The sequence below is a fragment of the Pipra filicauda genome, unplaced genomic scaffold (genome assembly GCF_003945595.2).
Source record: "Pipra filicauda isolate LSUMZ 115617 unplaced genomic scaffold, ASM394559v2 scaffold146_size1912638_pilon, whole genome shotgun sequence".
NCBI classification, from domain to species: domain Eukaryota; kingdom Metazoa; phylum Chordata; class Aves; order Passeriformes; family Pipridae; genus Pipra; species Pipra filicauda.
The window spans coordinates 368668-385215 of record NW_024103951.1 but is presented as its reverse complement, the minus strand read 5'-3'; the positions used below and the strand labels follow the sequence as shown (position 1 = coordinate 385215).

The window sequence follows — 16548 nt, the reverse complement described above, 5'->3', positions numbered from 1 at the left end:
GCCTGAGCATGTTTGGGGCACAGTCTGGATCATTCCCCCTTTTTGATTCTGTGCTTCTGAGCATTTCATAGCATCAAGTTCACAGCTGAGCTGAAACTCCCCTCCATCTGCCTCAAAACATACAAAAGGAAAATACAGTGGCATGGTGTTAAATGTTAGGACACTTGCCTTCTCTTTCCTGAAGGTTTGTGCCACAGAGAGCTCTCTTAACTCTGGGATGCATCATGGCTGCCCTTAAATATATCCTTCTGTGCTCTGTGATCTGCCTTACCCCAGAGGAACCTGGCTTGGCAGTCAAGGTGTGCTGTGGTTTATGTATCAGAAATCAAATCCATTAATGACTTTGAAGATTTAGACCGAACATGTAAACTGGCAGGATTTTTTAGGGAACTGTGTAAAGGACACTTTTTACAGCCACTTTAGGTGTATTGTGATCTTGAAATTACTTATGTGAAATTTCTATATTGCCATGGCTGGTTCTTTCCTTGAGAGAATGGAGTGAATTGTCCTTTAAGGTTTGGTTTTGTTTGCTTGTTTATTATCATGGCACAAAATTTAATCATCAATTCAGTAGTGTTTTCTCATTTAGTTGAAAAGGAAGATAATATCACAGAATCATTGAATGGTTTGGGTTGGAAGGGACCTTAAAGACTATCCAGTACCAGCTCCCCTGCCATGAGCAGGGAGACCTTCCACTAGACCAGGTTGTTCAAAACCCCATCCAGCCTGGCCTTGAACACTTCCAGGGATGGGGCATCCACAGCTTCTTTGGGCAGCTTATTCTAGTGACTCACCACCCTCACAGGGAAGAATTTATTCCTAATATCTGATTTAACCCTGCCTGCTTTCAGTGTGAAGCCATTCCCCTATGTCTTGTCACTACATGCTCTTGTCAAAACCCCTTCTCCATCTCTCTTGTAGCCCCTTTAGGCACTGGAAGGTACTTTAAGGTCTCCCCAGAGCCTTTTTTTCCCCAGAGTGAACAACCTCAACTCTCAGCTTGTCTCCATGGCAGGGGTGCTCCAGCCCTCTGATCATTTTGTAGCCTCTTCTGAACTTGCTCCAGCAGATCCTCTTCCTTCTTATACTAGGGGCCCCACAGCTGGAGGTAGCACTGCAGGTGGGTCTCATGAGAGCAGAGCAGAGGGGCTGAATCCCCTCCCTCACCTGCTGCCCACACAGCTTTAGATGCAGCCCAGGACACGGCTGGCTTTTCTGGGCTACAGCGCACATCTCATCAATCAAGACCCCCAAGTCCTTTCCTGCAGGGATGCTCTCAATCCATTCTCTGCCCAGACTCTCTGCTCAGGATTGCCCCACCCCACGTGCAGGACCTTGCGGTTGGCCTTGTTGAACCTCATGAGGTTCACATGGACCCGCCTCTCAGGCTTTTCCAGACCGCTCTGGATGGCATCCCTTCCCTCCAGCATGTTGGCCAAGACCCCACAGTTTGATTTCATCAGCAAGCTTGGCGAGGGTGGGATCAGTCCCTCTGAGAAACGTGTTGAACAGTGCTGGGCCAATAGTGACCCCCTGGGGAGTGCCACTCATTGTGGTGCACAGTGAATTATCCAGGTATTTTCTGTTTCCTGAACCCCTGACAGTTTTATTCAGGCTGGTTTCAGCCAGCTGCTTCTCCTGAGTTTATCTCTTACAAAGGCACTGGTGTCTTGGTAACCATGAGATGTACATCTGAATGTCGCAGGTGTGTGCTGGCCTGTAATGTGTTGATTTTTATTTGTCTTTCTCCTTCAAGTGATGCCCCTGAAACTAATTCTTGATTTTCAGTAATTGGGAGGAAAGAGAAGTCTTTCTTGGCTAGCCTGTGATTTTGCTGATCTTTGTGATGTTTTCTCATCTGCCACATTGTCCTTGATACAGCATACTCGAGAGGGAGCAGGGATTTTGGTGTGAGGATGAGCTGGCTGAAAGTTCCATACAAAAAATACCTCCACGCAGCTAGCTTGGGAAGACTGGATGCTTGATTGATGGTGGGACTGATTTGGGTTGGCAGTATGAAGTAGAGAGTGCTCTTTATAAAGGTACTTAACCAGTAAAGCCTAGCACAGTTGCACTTGTCATGGTGTTTTTTATTTAAGCTGTATCTGCACTGGTAGGATTTGTCAACAGAGCTGTGTCAGTGAACCCTTTGTATTGTCATCAAAACTGTGTTTTAAATGCCAGGGACTATGGATCAGCTCAGATATTGCCTGTACTTTAGTTCCCAGTACTAGGTAAGAAGGAATTTAGGGGAAAAAAAAACCCTGAACAACTCTTTTTCTTTACTGAATGAAGATGTAACGAACTAGAGGGAAAAGATTCACAGTAATGGTGGGGTCATGATTCTGAGTCGTTTATTGATTGCCCTCTCCTGCTTTCTCTGTGACTCAGTATGTAACTCCCATAGGTTATTTGTCAGGAACTCCCTTTTGCAGAGGAGATATGTAATCATTGAATCATGGGCCAAGTTCCCTCGGATTCATGTAGCAGAAATCAGCTTGGAATCATGACAGTTGATCTCAGAATAATTTACATTTTGATCTTTGTGTCACACCACTGAGATCCCTCAGTAGAGGGAATAATGTCAGAATGGAGAAGTCTTCTGTGGTCTCAAGAGTCACCTTTCAGGAGTCTGACCAATTTTTTGCAGTGCAGCTTGCTGTCCCTGCTGGTTTTGGGTTTCAGCCCTAGTTCTGTCAAGCTAATGCACAAAAGTGAACCCAGAGACATTAAACCATGCTTGATTGCATGTCATCTCAGCTAGTTTGTAAAGCTTTTGGGACTGAGGTGAACTGTACAGTAGTCTAACATAAAGTTTCTTTAATTGTGAACTCCCAAACTGATTATTTTACAAGGGAAGCCTTCCGAGGTAGGTCTGTCAAAGCAGAGACAGATGTAGTTTGTTCTGTGCTGCCTGTGGCAGGGACAAGTAGTAATCAGTAGGGAAGAGGGATACTCTTTGATATGTCTTCTCAGTTCTTAAGTCAGTATTTTCTGGAGGTTCCTGAGCTATGTCGAGATCACTGTTTTATAGCCCATTATCTTAATGCTTTAATGTTGTGCTTCCTTAAGTGATCTTATTCTTTTGTATGTTATCTTTATTAGAGATCTTCACGTAAAGTAGATGAAGAGTTATGTTGTGCTGAACTTTGATGAACTTATGTTGAGCATTAGAAGTTTCTAGCAGGCCACAGAATATGGTCTCCAAAGAAAGTAAAGGAACCATGGGAAAAATATTGTTGTTTTTCTTAAAAGTCAGTTTTAAAAGTAATACTGTGACATGATTCTTACTGAAATGATATTTGGGTAAATACTTTATCCATTTCCTTTTTTTTTCCTAGCTTTGTTGCTTGTGCTACTAGAGAGTGGTTTTAGTGAGTGTAGTTTCTTGTTTGAGAGAGTATTCTCTGAAGAAAATTGCACCTTAGGGGATTGGTCTGGAGCAATCCCAGGACCATTCTCGCAGTTTAATTGTTCTCAACTTCTCTTCCAAATCAGACGCCCCAAAAGCACGTGTGCATTTCCCTTTCTGTCTTGTGCTGGTACTTGGGATTCTCATCCTCCTTGCTTACGTCACTGACTCGTGTTTGGAGTGATCTGTTTTCCCTCTGATCATGCCCCTGGCTGTCTGGTTAAGGCCAAATGCCGATGTTGTGGTGCTGATGGGGTTTTCTGTCCTTCGCCTGCGCGGTTTCTGGTGCTCCTGCAGACGTGTTTAGTTGTTGGAATGTGTGAACTCCAGACCACGATGCGAAATAGGTCAGAGATTAAACTGCTTTGTCCTTCTGCCTCCCCTTTTGCCAATTCTTCGCTCTCGAAATTCACCCTTAGATGTATATCAGAAATCTGATGCAAAAAGAACCTCTGGAAAATAACGTAAATAATATATACCAAGGAATAGAAATAGTTACAAAGGAGACACTTGCTTTGAATTTTTGCTTCCAAGGGTGCGTGGAATGGCACATACATAATTGCAGTGTTTTTTGTCATGTAGCAAATATTCTGGGATTTGTGATGATGCAGTACAGGCATCTGAGCCAACAGGGACTGACTGTAATACCAGGTTATGAGAAAATTATTTCAGCTTCTACCTGGCTAGAAGTGGACATATTGTCTGACAACTTTTCTTGAAGCTTCAAGTAAGTTCTTCTTTTTTTTTTTTTTCTTTTTTTTGGTGCAGTGTGTTAAAGATAGTAGTTACTTTTTGTGGTGAAACTTAGGTTTATTATTATTTTTAAAATATATTTACTGAGGAATGGGTGAGGCATTTACATGCTTGTCTGTATACCATACTGCAGTATAGCAGTAAGGTTTGTGGGGAAGTGAATGGGTGGGGTAACTCTAAACAGTACACCAGGGAAAGAAGCTGAGTCATAAGATTTCCTTGAACATGGAGACAGAGCTGGGATTTCAGATACTAAGCATTAGTATTAACAAGCTTTCTGCTTATGCTGGATCTCTGAAGCCCCTTGAAAGCAGCAACATTATTTGAAACCAGTTTCTACTTAATTTTTCTGTGTTGAACTGCAATGAATGCAATAATGTGCAAGTCACAAAGTACAAGGCAGTTTTAGGAGGCTGCAGTGAGGTAATAGAGCGTGGTGGCAGGAGCTGCCCTTCTCTTTGTCCAGCATCATGCAGGTGTCTGCTGGAGGAGGAGGCTCTTGAAGAGGCAAAAGGATCAGTAAATTAATTGAATGGCAAGAGAGAGGCCTGCTTAATGAAAGGAATCAGCTGGCATTTGGTGCTAAAGAAACAAGCAGGGCTGTGAACTGCCAGGGACTTAATTGCTTTGAAATTTTCAGAAAGTAAGAAGCTAAGTCACATTATGAATTTCATTTTTTTGTAGAAATATATTTTCCAATTTTCTTTTTTTCTCCTCAATCCATTGAATTAAATGTTTTTGTTCACTTTGTTGTTCATCTGTGTTACAGGAGGGATTTTTTTTCCTTCATGATTTTAATTTTCCCTGAACTGAGCTGCCATTCTCAGAGAAGGGATTTTTTCCCCCATTTTAATCTTTAAGTGGGTCACACCACAAATAATTCTGTGATGCAGAGTTGTGAAACTGCTTTTGAATAATTTTAAAGCTTTTGTGTGCTGTAGACTTGAACAAGTTGATAGTGAATTTTAAGAAAGGTTCTAATATTCAGTGGTGGGTGGGACATGCCAGGTATGAGATGAGCGTACCTCTCTTGCAGGAAAACTTTTATGTATGAATTATATTACTTACAAAATATCATGGCAGATCCAAACAGATCATTGATTGCTTTAGGTATTTAGCATGTCAGTAGTTTTACTTCTTACACCAGAGACAGTTGATGTAGTTAGTCCTCCTATCCATGTTTTAAAGTTATGTTGAAAGAAATGCTGAAAAGGTGTGTGGAAGTATTTACAGGATAGCAAAAATGCCTTAGAGCTGGACTGTACTCCTGAATTCTGCCAGCTGGTAGTGGCACTAATTACCAGTTACAGCCATAGCCATTCTGTTAATGGCATGCTTGTGCAAGTAAAGCCATGGTTATACTGAATAGTTCGTGCTGGAGCCCTGAAATGCACTGAGGTGTGGCTTTTGCTCTTTATTGATCTCATTTCCTCTGGGATAGGAAAGTTTTGCAGGTGAGGTATTAATAAACTATGCTATTTAGACATCTGTTTTGGATGAGAGGCTGTCATGCTTCAATTTGTTTAGCATATCAAAAAGAAAATGAAAGAATTGTTTCGGTACAATGCTGAAGCTCTTGAAAATCATTTAATCTAGTGGGAAACCACATATCCAGAATGAGAATACTGAAAGATGTAGTAGAAAACAGCACACGAAAAATGTGGAGGAATGTTTTAATGAGGAATGTGAGCACTCAATTTAAATAATACACTGAAGGAAATGATGGATGCTGCCTTGGGTCAGCAATACCTGTGCAATTAGGAGTGGTGAGGCCTTTCAGGAAGACATGCTGCAGCCAGGAATTCGCAGGGATGAGCTGGCAGCGATATTCCAGATGCCTCACAGTGGCACCTGGCTGCTGTCCTGCCGTGCCAGCTGCTGCACATGCACCAGGGCAGGGCTGCTCTGCACACATACGGAGCTTACAGAAAGTACAGTCAGGAACTTACATCTGGCTAAATACTGATATGGTGTCTGCGTCTGGCTTTGAAGTACTCGAATGTTTTTTTTTCCCAAGGAGCGTGATAGCTTGCATAAAAAATGGTTCTTGGATCAAAGGAATGGCTGTCAGTCTTCCTTCTGGATGCTAAGCATGCCTGACTGCGAGACAGTGCTTTTAAAAATGCATAATTTCTTGATCTATTTCTGGTTTTATCATCCCAATCCAGACTTCACAGCGGTGGATTCTGACTGAACTAACAGCCACTTGTAACAATAAGATGTGATGAAGACTGATTTATGTTATTGTTTTCAATACTGGCTTAATGATCCCTGTTAATTTGAGAGGCCTACAGCAAAAGAGCAGGTTCTGAGGGAAATCAGTTCTATCAAGACAAACGTGAGCCTGCTGTGTTATATTTTTTAATAACAACATGCCTCTTTTTAGCAAGATGCAGCATGTTTTGTCAGTAATAGACTGATAAATTGTCAATTAAAAATCCACACACAGAGTAGACCCAGCTGTTTGTTGTGGATCTAGATATTTTGCCGTTGTAGACTCATTAGTTTATTTAACTGTATTTGTTTAAGCCATTCTCCTATGTGTTATTAACACTGCGGAGTGTAATCGACACATGATATGATTTCAGGATAGAGGTTGGCAGCTCCCCTGTACCTGGAGGAGGTGATGTGCCCTTCCCTCCTGCCTGCCCCGGCCTTTTCCTCTCCTCCTCCCCTGGGCTGACTCTGGCTCACAGTTGGGAGTGCCATGTACTGGTTTGTCTTAAGAACCTTTCCGATTTTTTCTTTTTTCCTTTTTTTTTTTTAAAATTCGTTTTCCCTCATTTTTGTTGGCTTTGTCTTCTGCCATTTTGGAGAGTTCAGCCACACATGGAGCACTCAGACAAATATCAGACCACTCAAAATAATGATGGAGAGTGACCTTCCCCCTTCAGTCCTGCTATGGATTCAGCTCCAGCCTTACCATAAGGTGCTCCTACGGCGAGGTCAGGAGATGAGGGAGCTGATCAAAGGGATGTATTCTCTACATTCCTCACACTACTCACTGCTTACTTTCCTTTTAGGTGTTAGTTTTCTGGTCTCTCAGTGAGTGGCTTAGCTCATGGATGGCTCAGCAGGGGGAAGGAGATGGTGCGGGGAGCAGAGAAGGAACGAGGCCTCCCCCATCAGTGGTAGCCAGCTCTTGGGTTGGCTCATTTGTCTTGGGGAACCTCACTGTTAATTATTTGGCCTTATTAAAAAATTATGTTGGTTTTGTTTGATCTTCGGCTTATCTCCTTATGTGCACACTAACTGGATGTTACCACGTGGTTTTTCACTAGGCTTGGAATTTTTTAAGATGTGCAGTTGTAGCCAGGAAATAGCTGAAGGGTTTTTTCCTCTTTTCCTCCTTAGGAGCTTGCTAAAAGCACTCACCTTAAACTCTTGGCGTGTAAACAAGGCAGCAAGAGGCTTTAATATAGTGCAATTAAACTGTAAGGCCTGGGATAGAATAAGGAATTGAGTTTATTGCACTTGTTTGTTTCACAGAATTGGGTATAGGGGGATTTTATACATTATTTAAGTAGCATTTTGCATGGGGGAATGGTGGCTGTTTGCTCTTTAAGTAGAAAGGTTAAGTTTGCTTTTGTGCCTCTGCTTGTGCTGCTCATATTCCTTTGCCTTCAGTGTAGCTTTAAAAGCCTGCCTTGGTGAGACTTCAGTGCTGGTTAATTCATTTGTCTGTGGAGTAACTTCACATTTCACTGCAGTCGGGAGTGTCATTGTACCATTTCTTGTTCTGAAAATAGTAATGCAGGGAGCTTGCAATAACAAAAGCATACTACCTACAACAGAAAACCCCTGCTCTTGTTAAGCAGTCAGTTTTTAAACTGTAGCACACATTTCTGGTATAGAGGTGGCACATTTTCTGAACCTTTGAATAAGAAAAAGTGAAGTTACATGAGAGACTATACTCCAGGCTGGTTTATCTATTCTTTAGAGAATTAAATTAATTAAAGGAAAGGAATTTGTTTATCTTGCTTCTGTATTTGTTCTTGTGGCATTTTTTTTTCTCCTCACAGAGAAATGCTTTTAAGCATTCTACCTAGTTAAAAAAAAACAATCTTATAAAAAACAATCTTATATATGCAATGTAGTAGATTTAAATTGGACATGAATTGATTGTGTGGTCAGTGCAGTGAATAAAACAATACAAAGCCTTATACATGAAGCAAACTGCAGGGGTGCAAGCTGCATTGACAGAGCTGGAAGTTATATACTATCTGAAACAGAGGGGTTACTATCTCTGCTTATCACAAAAGCCCAAATGTCCCAGTGTGCCTGAGTGTGTGTCAGTGGAAGTCAGATCTCTGGGTGTTTGGCTGAATGCCATGTTGTTATTTAATGGTCCCTTTGGATTGATAACGTCATTCAAGATTTCTAAATGTGGCTGTGACCCCGGTGCTTTAAGGACCTTACATTTTGGTAGGTTTGGCCTGCTTGAATATTGGTGAAATAAAGTGCCTGCCTGAGGAAGCTGGAGATTTGTATAATATTGTCCATGGTCTCTTTTAACAAATGAATAAAAGTGAGGTTTCTGGGAAGGGAAGATAAAACCAAGCAGCCCAGCAGAGCACAGAGCCGTCCATGTACTTGTTGCAGTTTAACTTTTTGAGAGTCCTGTGATGCCTTTCTTTAGCCACAATCAGTTTTTATCCAGGATTTGCAAGGCAGCCAGGTGCTGGTATTGTGAATCAGTTATCATTTGACATGATGTAAGGCCTGTTCTTATTTACAGAAAATGTCACTTGATGTTGTTCCCCTTTTTTCTCATGTTGCAGATGTGGGTGGTTGCAACTCTTTCCAATCTCACACAGATGTTGTCATTGTCTATTGTGCACACACAGGGTGCTGCTGGGGGTAGTTTTGCTGGGCTGAAAAAGGAACAGCCTGTCTATGTTCTCCTGCATGAAGTACAGCTTTGAGAGACAAAGGAAAGGACTGCTCCTGCCATTTTTTTTTTTTTGGCAGGATGTGACACAGGTTCTTCAGTAACAGAATTTTGCTTCAGGGTTAGTGAGATCTTCAGTCAGGCCCCAGATAATGTTCCTGGCAGTGCCACTGCCTTCCTTCCAGTAATAAAATTGAAATGGCATAAACAGTATATTTATTCCATTTTATATAATAAATGAAATACCTTGAAGCAAAATGTCACCTTCAGTAGTCAAGGGTGTGGATTTCCTTCTTAATGGTGCTGACATTCTTTCCTGATTTTTCCAAATTGCTTATGAGAAATTCATCCAGGAACTTGCCTGAATTGGGAAAAAATACTTAGTATAACTATATGCTAGTGAACTGCAATTAATTGATTATTTTTTATTAGATATGCTAGTACATACAATGAAACTTGTGTACGACTTGTGTTTGCATGTATGTGCATCTGATTTATGCAGAACCTGTAAGGTTTCATAAGGCAAAGCTGTAGACTATTTTTAACTTAAGAAATTGAGCACTGTGTGGAGGCAAAGCAAGTTTTGCAAACATAGATACTGGGCACACCATGAGGACAGTTGTTTCTCATTATTTTGTATTTCCATAGGTTTTATGTGTTGTCCATGTAGTCTTTTAGTTCAGGAGTAGCATAGTTCTGCTCTAGAGAATGAGTGTGCAGAGTCATTTTATTGGTTTGATTTATTTTCTTTGTATATTGCTGTAATAACAGATTTTGTGATTCCATATAATGTTTTTGTTCTCTCACCTGTTTTGATTCCTACTGGTTTTGATTCTGTTTTAACACATAATCCAAGGAGTTAAGAGTATCAATTTTTTGAGCCAGTCCTACTGTGTTACATGGGTATAGCCATCTTCCAGAATGAATATGCAGAGTAGTTGTTAAACACTGTTATTATCAATGATGATATGCAAGTGTGAAAGAATTCAGATTTGTTTTCAGGGCTCATCTTCACTTGGCAGGAGTAATAATCAAAGGGAGAGATAAAGGGAACATTTGAAATGTTGCTGTGATGATGGAGGTGTGTCTCCATGTTGTAGGGAAATTGTGCTTATTTTCACACCTGTCTCTATCTAGGAAAAAAAAAATCCTGTATGAAATTTTCTTTAAACATTGTTTGAAATGCCATTAAATTTTTTGTTAAATAACAATAAGTAGTGGTGCTTTTCTTAGATGTAGCTTTTGGTTCCACTAGATGTGATGAAGTTTGAGGCATAAAATTCTCTTGTCTAAGGAGTAACCTGGGGGCATTTTATCTCTTAGGGTACCAGTCCTGTGCTTGTAATTTCAGTGTTACAGCCCCTTTTTTTGTGCAAGTTGTGAATGAGAGCTATTATAATGACACAAATATTATACTGCACAATAAATGCAACAGAAGGTCCTTGTGATCTGTTAAAGAATGGAAATGGCTGGTGGAAAGTCTTGTTTCAACTTTCCTGCTGATACTTTTATCTGAAAGTAATCTAATTAAAAACTACACACCTTATGCTTTTTATCAGCTGTGTGAAGTCACTCTCAGGCACGGAACAGTGAAGGATGATCTCTGTAGCTGGTTACCTGAAATCCCTGTTTATGGAAATTTACTTGGCTAAAGATCCGAGTGCTTCTGTTCTTCCCCTTTAAATTGTTGCCCTTGGGCCAACCCAACTTGTTTGTTTTAAAAATCAAAGTACCTAAAAATAGTATTAAGTTGGTATTTTTAATCTTTGATCAAAACACTGTTGACTGAGATCAGGAGTAACATTTTGGAGTTCATGGTGGATGAGCTGGTATTTTAATCAAGGAGCAAAGTACTGTTACATGTACTGGTTATAGTTGACTTGTTACCAAATTACTTGGACATTGCAGGGAGATAGAAATTAAACTTTCAGGGTAGTCTCCCTTCTTTGGAATGACAGTGCAGTCTCTGCTCTGCCTGCTTCTTCAGCTGTCGTTTGTGTCTAGCAGAAGTAGCACTGTCAGCATTTTTAATATAGTTTCCTGTTCTTTTCTGTCTAGATGAGAGTTGTAGAAATATGCTTTATGGAGTTCACTTGTTAGAAGGTTTTATTACTGTTTAGATGTGGATGTATGTGTTTAGTAACAAAAGATTTAGTATACTCATTTATTTTAGTAAGTCTTCTGTTTTGTATACAGAAGCAAATATATTTGTATGTGTGTGTGTGTGTAAAAGCAAATAATGTAAATATGCAGAAGAATAAATGTATTTGGATTCAAGAGCCAAATATTTTCAGGGAAGGAAAGTTTCTCCTGTAAGACGTTTTATCTTTTTGAAAGAGACACATATCAGATGTTGGGTTTACAAATGCTTTATTTACATCCGTGTCACATTTGTCACCCTGTTATTGGTGACAAATTGTATTTCCCATAAAATGAGTGAGGGTGAGACTGTATTTCAGTATGAAATTACAGTAGTATTGATATGAAAATGCCAGGACATGCCAAGTGTCTTGACATAGGAATAAGCTGCTCTCTGTAGCCTTGTCTGCATCGTGCTTGTAGGTCCTGCACTGAGGTGCAGGCTTTGGGGTCTGCTTTGCATTTGTTATGGAATGAATCTGGATAAAAGCATGTACCTGGACAGTCACTGCAGAGCCACTGAGACATGATGATGACCTGTGTGTCAAAGACCTCATGTAGGAAGGCATTTTGCTTGACAGCATTAATTGGAATAATTTATTCTTGTTGGTCTTGCCCAAATGTGGCATCTGTACAGTGTGTGGCTTTGGATATAATTAATGTGCTCTTTAATTTGTTCCTGAAGAATGAGATGATGATCTTAATGTGAGTTCTTAGATTCTGTATCTTGTGTTTTAAAAGAATTAGAATTACAAGAATTTAAGTTTGTCGTGGCAAGCTGTAGTTCACCTCTTCATTTTTGGTGTCCCTTTTTTCTCCTCCTTTTCCAGGTGAAGCAGGAGCTGTAGAAGGAAGACCTTGTGGTTTGCAATCATGCCATTCCCCTTTGGCAAGTCCCACAAGTCTCCTGCAGACATAGTGAAGAACCTGAAGGAAAGTATGGCAGTTCTAGAAAAACAAGATATCTCTGACAAAAAGGCAGAAAAGGTACAGTTGTGACTTTCCAATTGCTAAACATTTTGAAAGGGGTGGTGGGGGGGTGGAATTTACAGCTGTGGAAACTGAATCAGTTAGGAATTATTTTTGGGTTTTATAGTCTGATAAAGGGTAAGTTATGTACCTTTGAACGGGTGTGTTTCATCTTGGTTGGCTTTGCGTTTTTGTGCCACTGGCAGCTGATAATGATACTTAAAATAATTTGGTTTGGAACTGTAGGACATGGCATTCTTTAGTAAGCAGCTTCCAGCTCTAGGGTGTTCTGGTGCTTGTGACCACCAGAGAGCCTTTACTACTGCGCCGTAGTTCTGTCTCTGCTTGTCCATGCAGATGTTCACAGAGCAGAGTGTCCCTTACTGGAACCAAAGAACTTGGTGTCTCTATGGATATCAGCAGAGAATATACTTTGATTTTCCTGCCTTTTCTTCAGCCCACAGGAAGATGTGGTGAAAAGTTTCTGTGCTAGTGCAGCTCCCTTTAGATGGATGTCTTGCTACTTCAGGATCTCTCCCTGCTGACAGTCACTTACTTCTCAACTGGTAGTCTTGATAACATGACCGAAAATGATCTTTAAGTTCAGCCTGTATGCAGCTGCATCCCACCTAGTGACTTATATGGCAGAAGTATTCACTGTTTAGATGAGGTTTTTCCTGATAAACACAGCACAAGGTCATAGGTTTGAATACTTATAAAACCCCAACAAACCAAAAAAACCGAGCGAACAAAACACCTCCCTCTCCAATATGCCAGCTTTTGAAGCAGGCTGTGATACCCTCCTTGGATCCTCTCCCAGCATTATTTAGCTATTATGTGCCATTCTTGGTATCCACAGTCCTGTGTAGGAGTTAGTCACAATCTTTTCATGTTCACTAGTATTTTTAAGCAGAATGTGGCCGGTTCCTCTATATTCAGTTTCACTAGATTTGGCACTACTACTTTTAAGTGCAGGAGAATCTGGGCTTAATCAAATTGCCATCTTTATCCCAATATTCTTTAAAAATCAGCATCTTCTACCCCATTGCCAGCATGTGTTATGTTCCAGGTGTCTTGCAGTGTACCACGGTATTTTTCCTTGACGCTTTTTCTCTCTTGCTGGAGAGACAAATGTTATGGTGTGTTATGCAGGCCTGTGTGAAGGCTTTTCTTCTTTTACTAAAAGAGACATCTGTCAGGAGAGGAGGGGAAGGTGCGTTCTGAAGAGTCTGTGATGAGACGTGGCACTACCTCCTTCATCTTGGCCCCATTTTTAATTCCTGGAGATGGGGCTTGATCTTAAAATCTGTGCTCTTTTGTGGCATCTTTTGTTGCTTAGACCTGTAATGGGGAACAGACCAGCTTCATCCCATTGTGGATGGCTGTGCACTGTAGCACATGCCTGTGGTCTTGATGCTATAGCTGAAGGTTATTACGTACCATTTCTTCTTGCTGGCCTTCAGTCCCACACCTCCATCCTTCTGAAAGACCTCATTTATGTGAGGCTGCTGCTTGGACAGGAAATAATACGCTGAGCCTGTAAGAGTGGTTTCTTGTGTCATGTAGAGAGCAAGACATTGTGCTTGAAGGAGTACAGAAGGTAGCCATGTTCACTAGGTTAAATGAGAGGAGGGTTAAATCCTGGAATTCAGGGGACTGAGCCTGGGTATGGTGGTGCTGTTCCCTGTCATCCTCATTATTCACAAAGGAGAGCAGCTGATGGATCCAAACATACACAACACTAATGTCAACACCTCCATATACAGATTGTTCAGGAAATAGTTGTTCCTTGGCAAGCCAGGACTTCAGGAAGGTGCCTCTGGCTGTGACTGTTTATCTCGGATGGTTTACTGGTTTGGTAGAGGAAGGTCTTCAATATCTTACAGACCAGTCATCAAATCTTTGAGGGCACAGCTCTAATTAGACACCCTGAATTTGTGCCCTCTTCCTGTCCAGTCTGTTGAAATGACTGGAGTGACTTTGGAGTTAAAAGACAGCAGGGATCTGAGCAGCAACCATTGTTAGAAAAGAACAAAGATTTCTTTGTGCCCATATGGTCAGTATTTTTGCATCTTTTTATCTTTCATTATCCCTTTTATTATGATGATCCTTTCTGTAATGTAACTTTTCAGCCTCTTCTGGAGAAGAATTCTGTGCTGATGAAAGGGTGAGTTCTGTAGATAGTACTGGAACAGAAATAGAAAAACTCACTGCACATAAAGCACGAAAATTCCTGCCTTTTACTAAAAAGGAAGAAGGATGCAAAAGTTTTTCTTTTTTAATGACTTCATTTTATTAGTGACTACACTTGTATAAAATATGGTCTCTCTCTCTCAGTAATTTCTTCTTCATGGTCTCTGTTTGATCCAGAGGTATGCTTTTGTAGCCTGTCACATATCAACAATGAAATTTCAGTGCTAAGCAGCCTGGTACATACTCACTGTTGATTACTGTGTGTGGTAAAGACAAGCTTTTAGCAGGGAATATCTACTTGTCCTATACTACTTTGTTTCTTAAAATTAAAATACTCAGTTTGCTATGTGGAAGATGCTCTTAAGAGAGTTTCATAACACATTTGGCAATACAGATTTGGAAGAAAATTAGACAAATAATTTTCCCTATAAATAAGTGTAATTAACTATGTTTGAACAGAATTGCTCAGTTTTTTCAGTGCTTAGGCTGAAATTTAAAACCTTTAATGTTTTGTGAGAGGAGGAAAAAGCAAAGGAGGTAATAAAGATTTTTAAAGCTTAGATAGTGTGTGTTCCTGTACATTCTTTATAATCCACATGGAAGATATTCTTCAAAACAAAAGGTGTAAAACAGTAGGGGTCATGATGCCTCTTGTTCACTTATGAAGCATTCTGCCCTGCAATACTGGAAAATTTGTTTTATAACTGAAAATCTGAAATTCAAGTGAATTCTAGTTTCCATGTTAATCTATCTTTCTTTGAGCTATGTGAAAACTGGAGAAAAATTAACTATGTAGTTCTCCAGGTCATTTTGAAATGTCCTTGAAGTGTGTGGTACTTTCTTAGGAGCTGCCATCTGAAGTGGCTGCACAAACTGCACTGTGGCTCGTTGTTGAGGGGCTGCCCTATGTACCACAGCTCTGGGAGCTGGCTGGCTGCAGTCTTGTCTTAGATAGAGGGGATAGCTTGCTATCTGTTAGCATTTTGAAAGGGAAATGAGATGTCAAGTGCTTTATAACTGAAAACGTGTTCATCACATATGCTGTTTGTTCTCCACGACTTGTGTTCTTTCAGAAAGGGGGGGCTAAAGGGAGAGGAAGGGAAAATTCCTTTCATGTAACTGGGCCCTAACTGTGACCCCAGCCCATTAGTTAGTCTTGATTTGCATCTCTTCCCCCTTGTTGGCTGACATCAGCATTTATTTTTACACTACCAGCTAGCTTGGTTTGTGGCACATGTGTACTGTTGTGAAGGTAAACATTTACTCACGTAATAAACTCGTTCTTCCCTACCCTCCGACCTTGGGTTAACCTGCCCAGAGCAGCTCTTGCTGTTGCAGACATGATTGGCCTCTCTTATTTACATCACCAGCTCTATAGGATGGGCACACATTGTATAATGGGCTGTACCATGTGCTGCTTGGGCTCAGCTACCCAAATGTAACATTACACCAGGTTGCCATAGGTCAGCTTTCATTCAGCGAGTTAACGCTGCCATTTACAAAGCAGTAAAACTTTAACTTTGCTGTGCACGTGCGTACAGTTAATCCATGGTGGAAAGAAGGCTAAAGGTTAAGTGATCTGCCTGGCCTACAGTGTGGGGCTGTTACTCAAAGAGTAAAGATGAGGCTTCTTCTGGAAGTAACAGGTGAGATGTGCTTCTTTTCTAATTGAACTTAGCTCTTCGTGCTAAATATCTGGTGAAAAATCACCCAATCATTTTTGGCCTTCAGCATGTACACTGCACTGATGTAGACAGTATACCATTTACAAAATGGTATAGTTTTATAAGCATTTTGAAATCCAGCCAGTTTTAAATAGAATCATTAAAAAATTCTGTTTGTTACTTATGATAGATACTACTCTAGACTAGTAAAAATATTCACCAAGTAGAGGCTCAAAACCTATCTGTTTTATCTTTTTGATGGATGTTTTCATTAATAGTGCAGTTGCTGTAACTGCATTACCCATGAGTACAGAACCCCCAACCACAGGGGTTCATAGACCTGGAGCCTTCAAGCTCATTGGAAATATTTTGGGACTGACCATGTGTTCTTCATCTTTTCCTACTGTCCATAAACCTCAAATACTCCAGCTGTTCAAGTCTTAAATGAAGTATTCGGTATTTGCACTGCTTAGTCTTTAAGGAAATAGTAAATTTTAGGGTATTTCAGTTATATTTCTTGATGCTGG

At 40.6% G+C, this 16548-nt stretch overlaps 1 protein-coding gene across 1 annotated transcript in view; it reads left to right on the top strand.

Annotated features, from left to right (window-relative positions):
• The window catches only part of CAB39 (calcium binding protein 39), a 41833-nt gene that overhangs the window by 9415 nt on the left and 15870 nt on the right, over positions 1 to 16548 (top strand). The window contains exon 2 of the mRNA XM_027729334.2: positions 12026 to 12182. Coding sequence (XP_027585135.1) covers positions 12069 to 12182 — 114 coding nt within the window. The 5' untranslated portion in view covers positions 12026 to 12068. The remainder of the gene's footprint in view (positions 1 to 12025; positions 12183 to 16548) is intronic.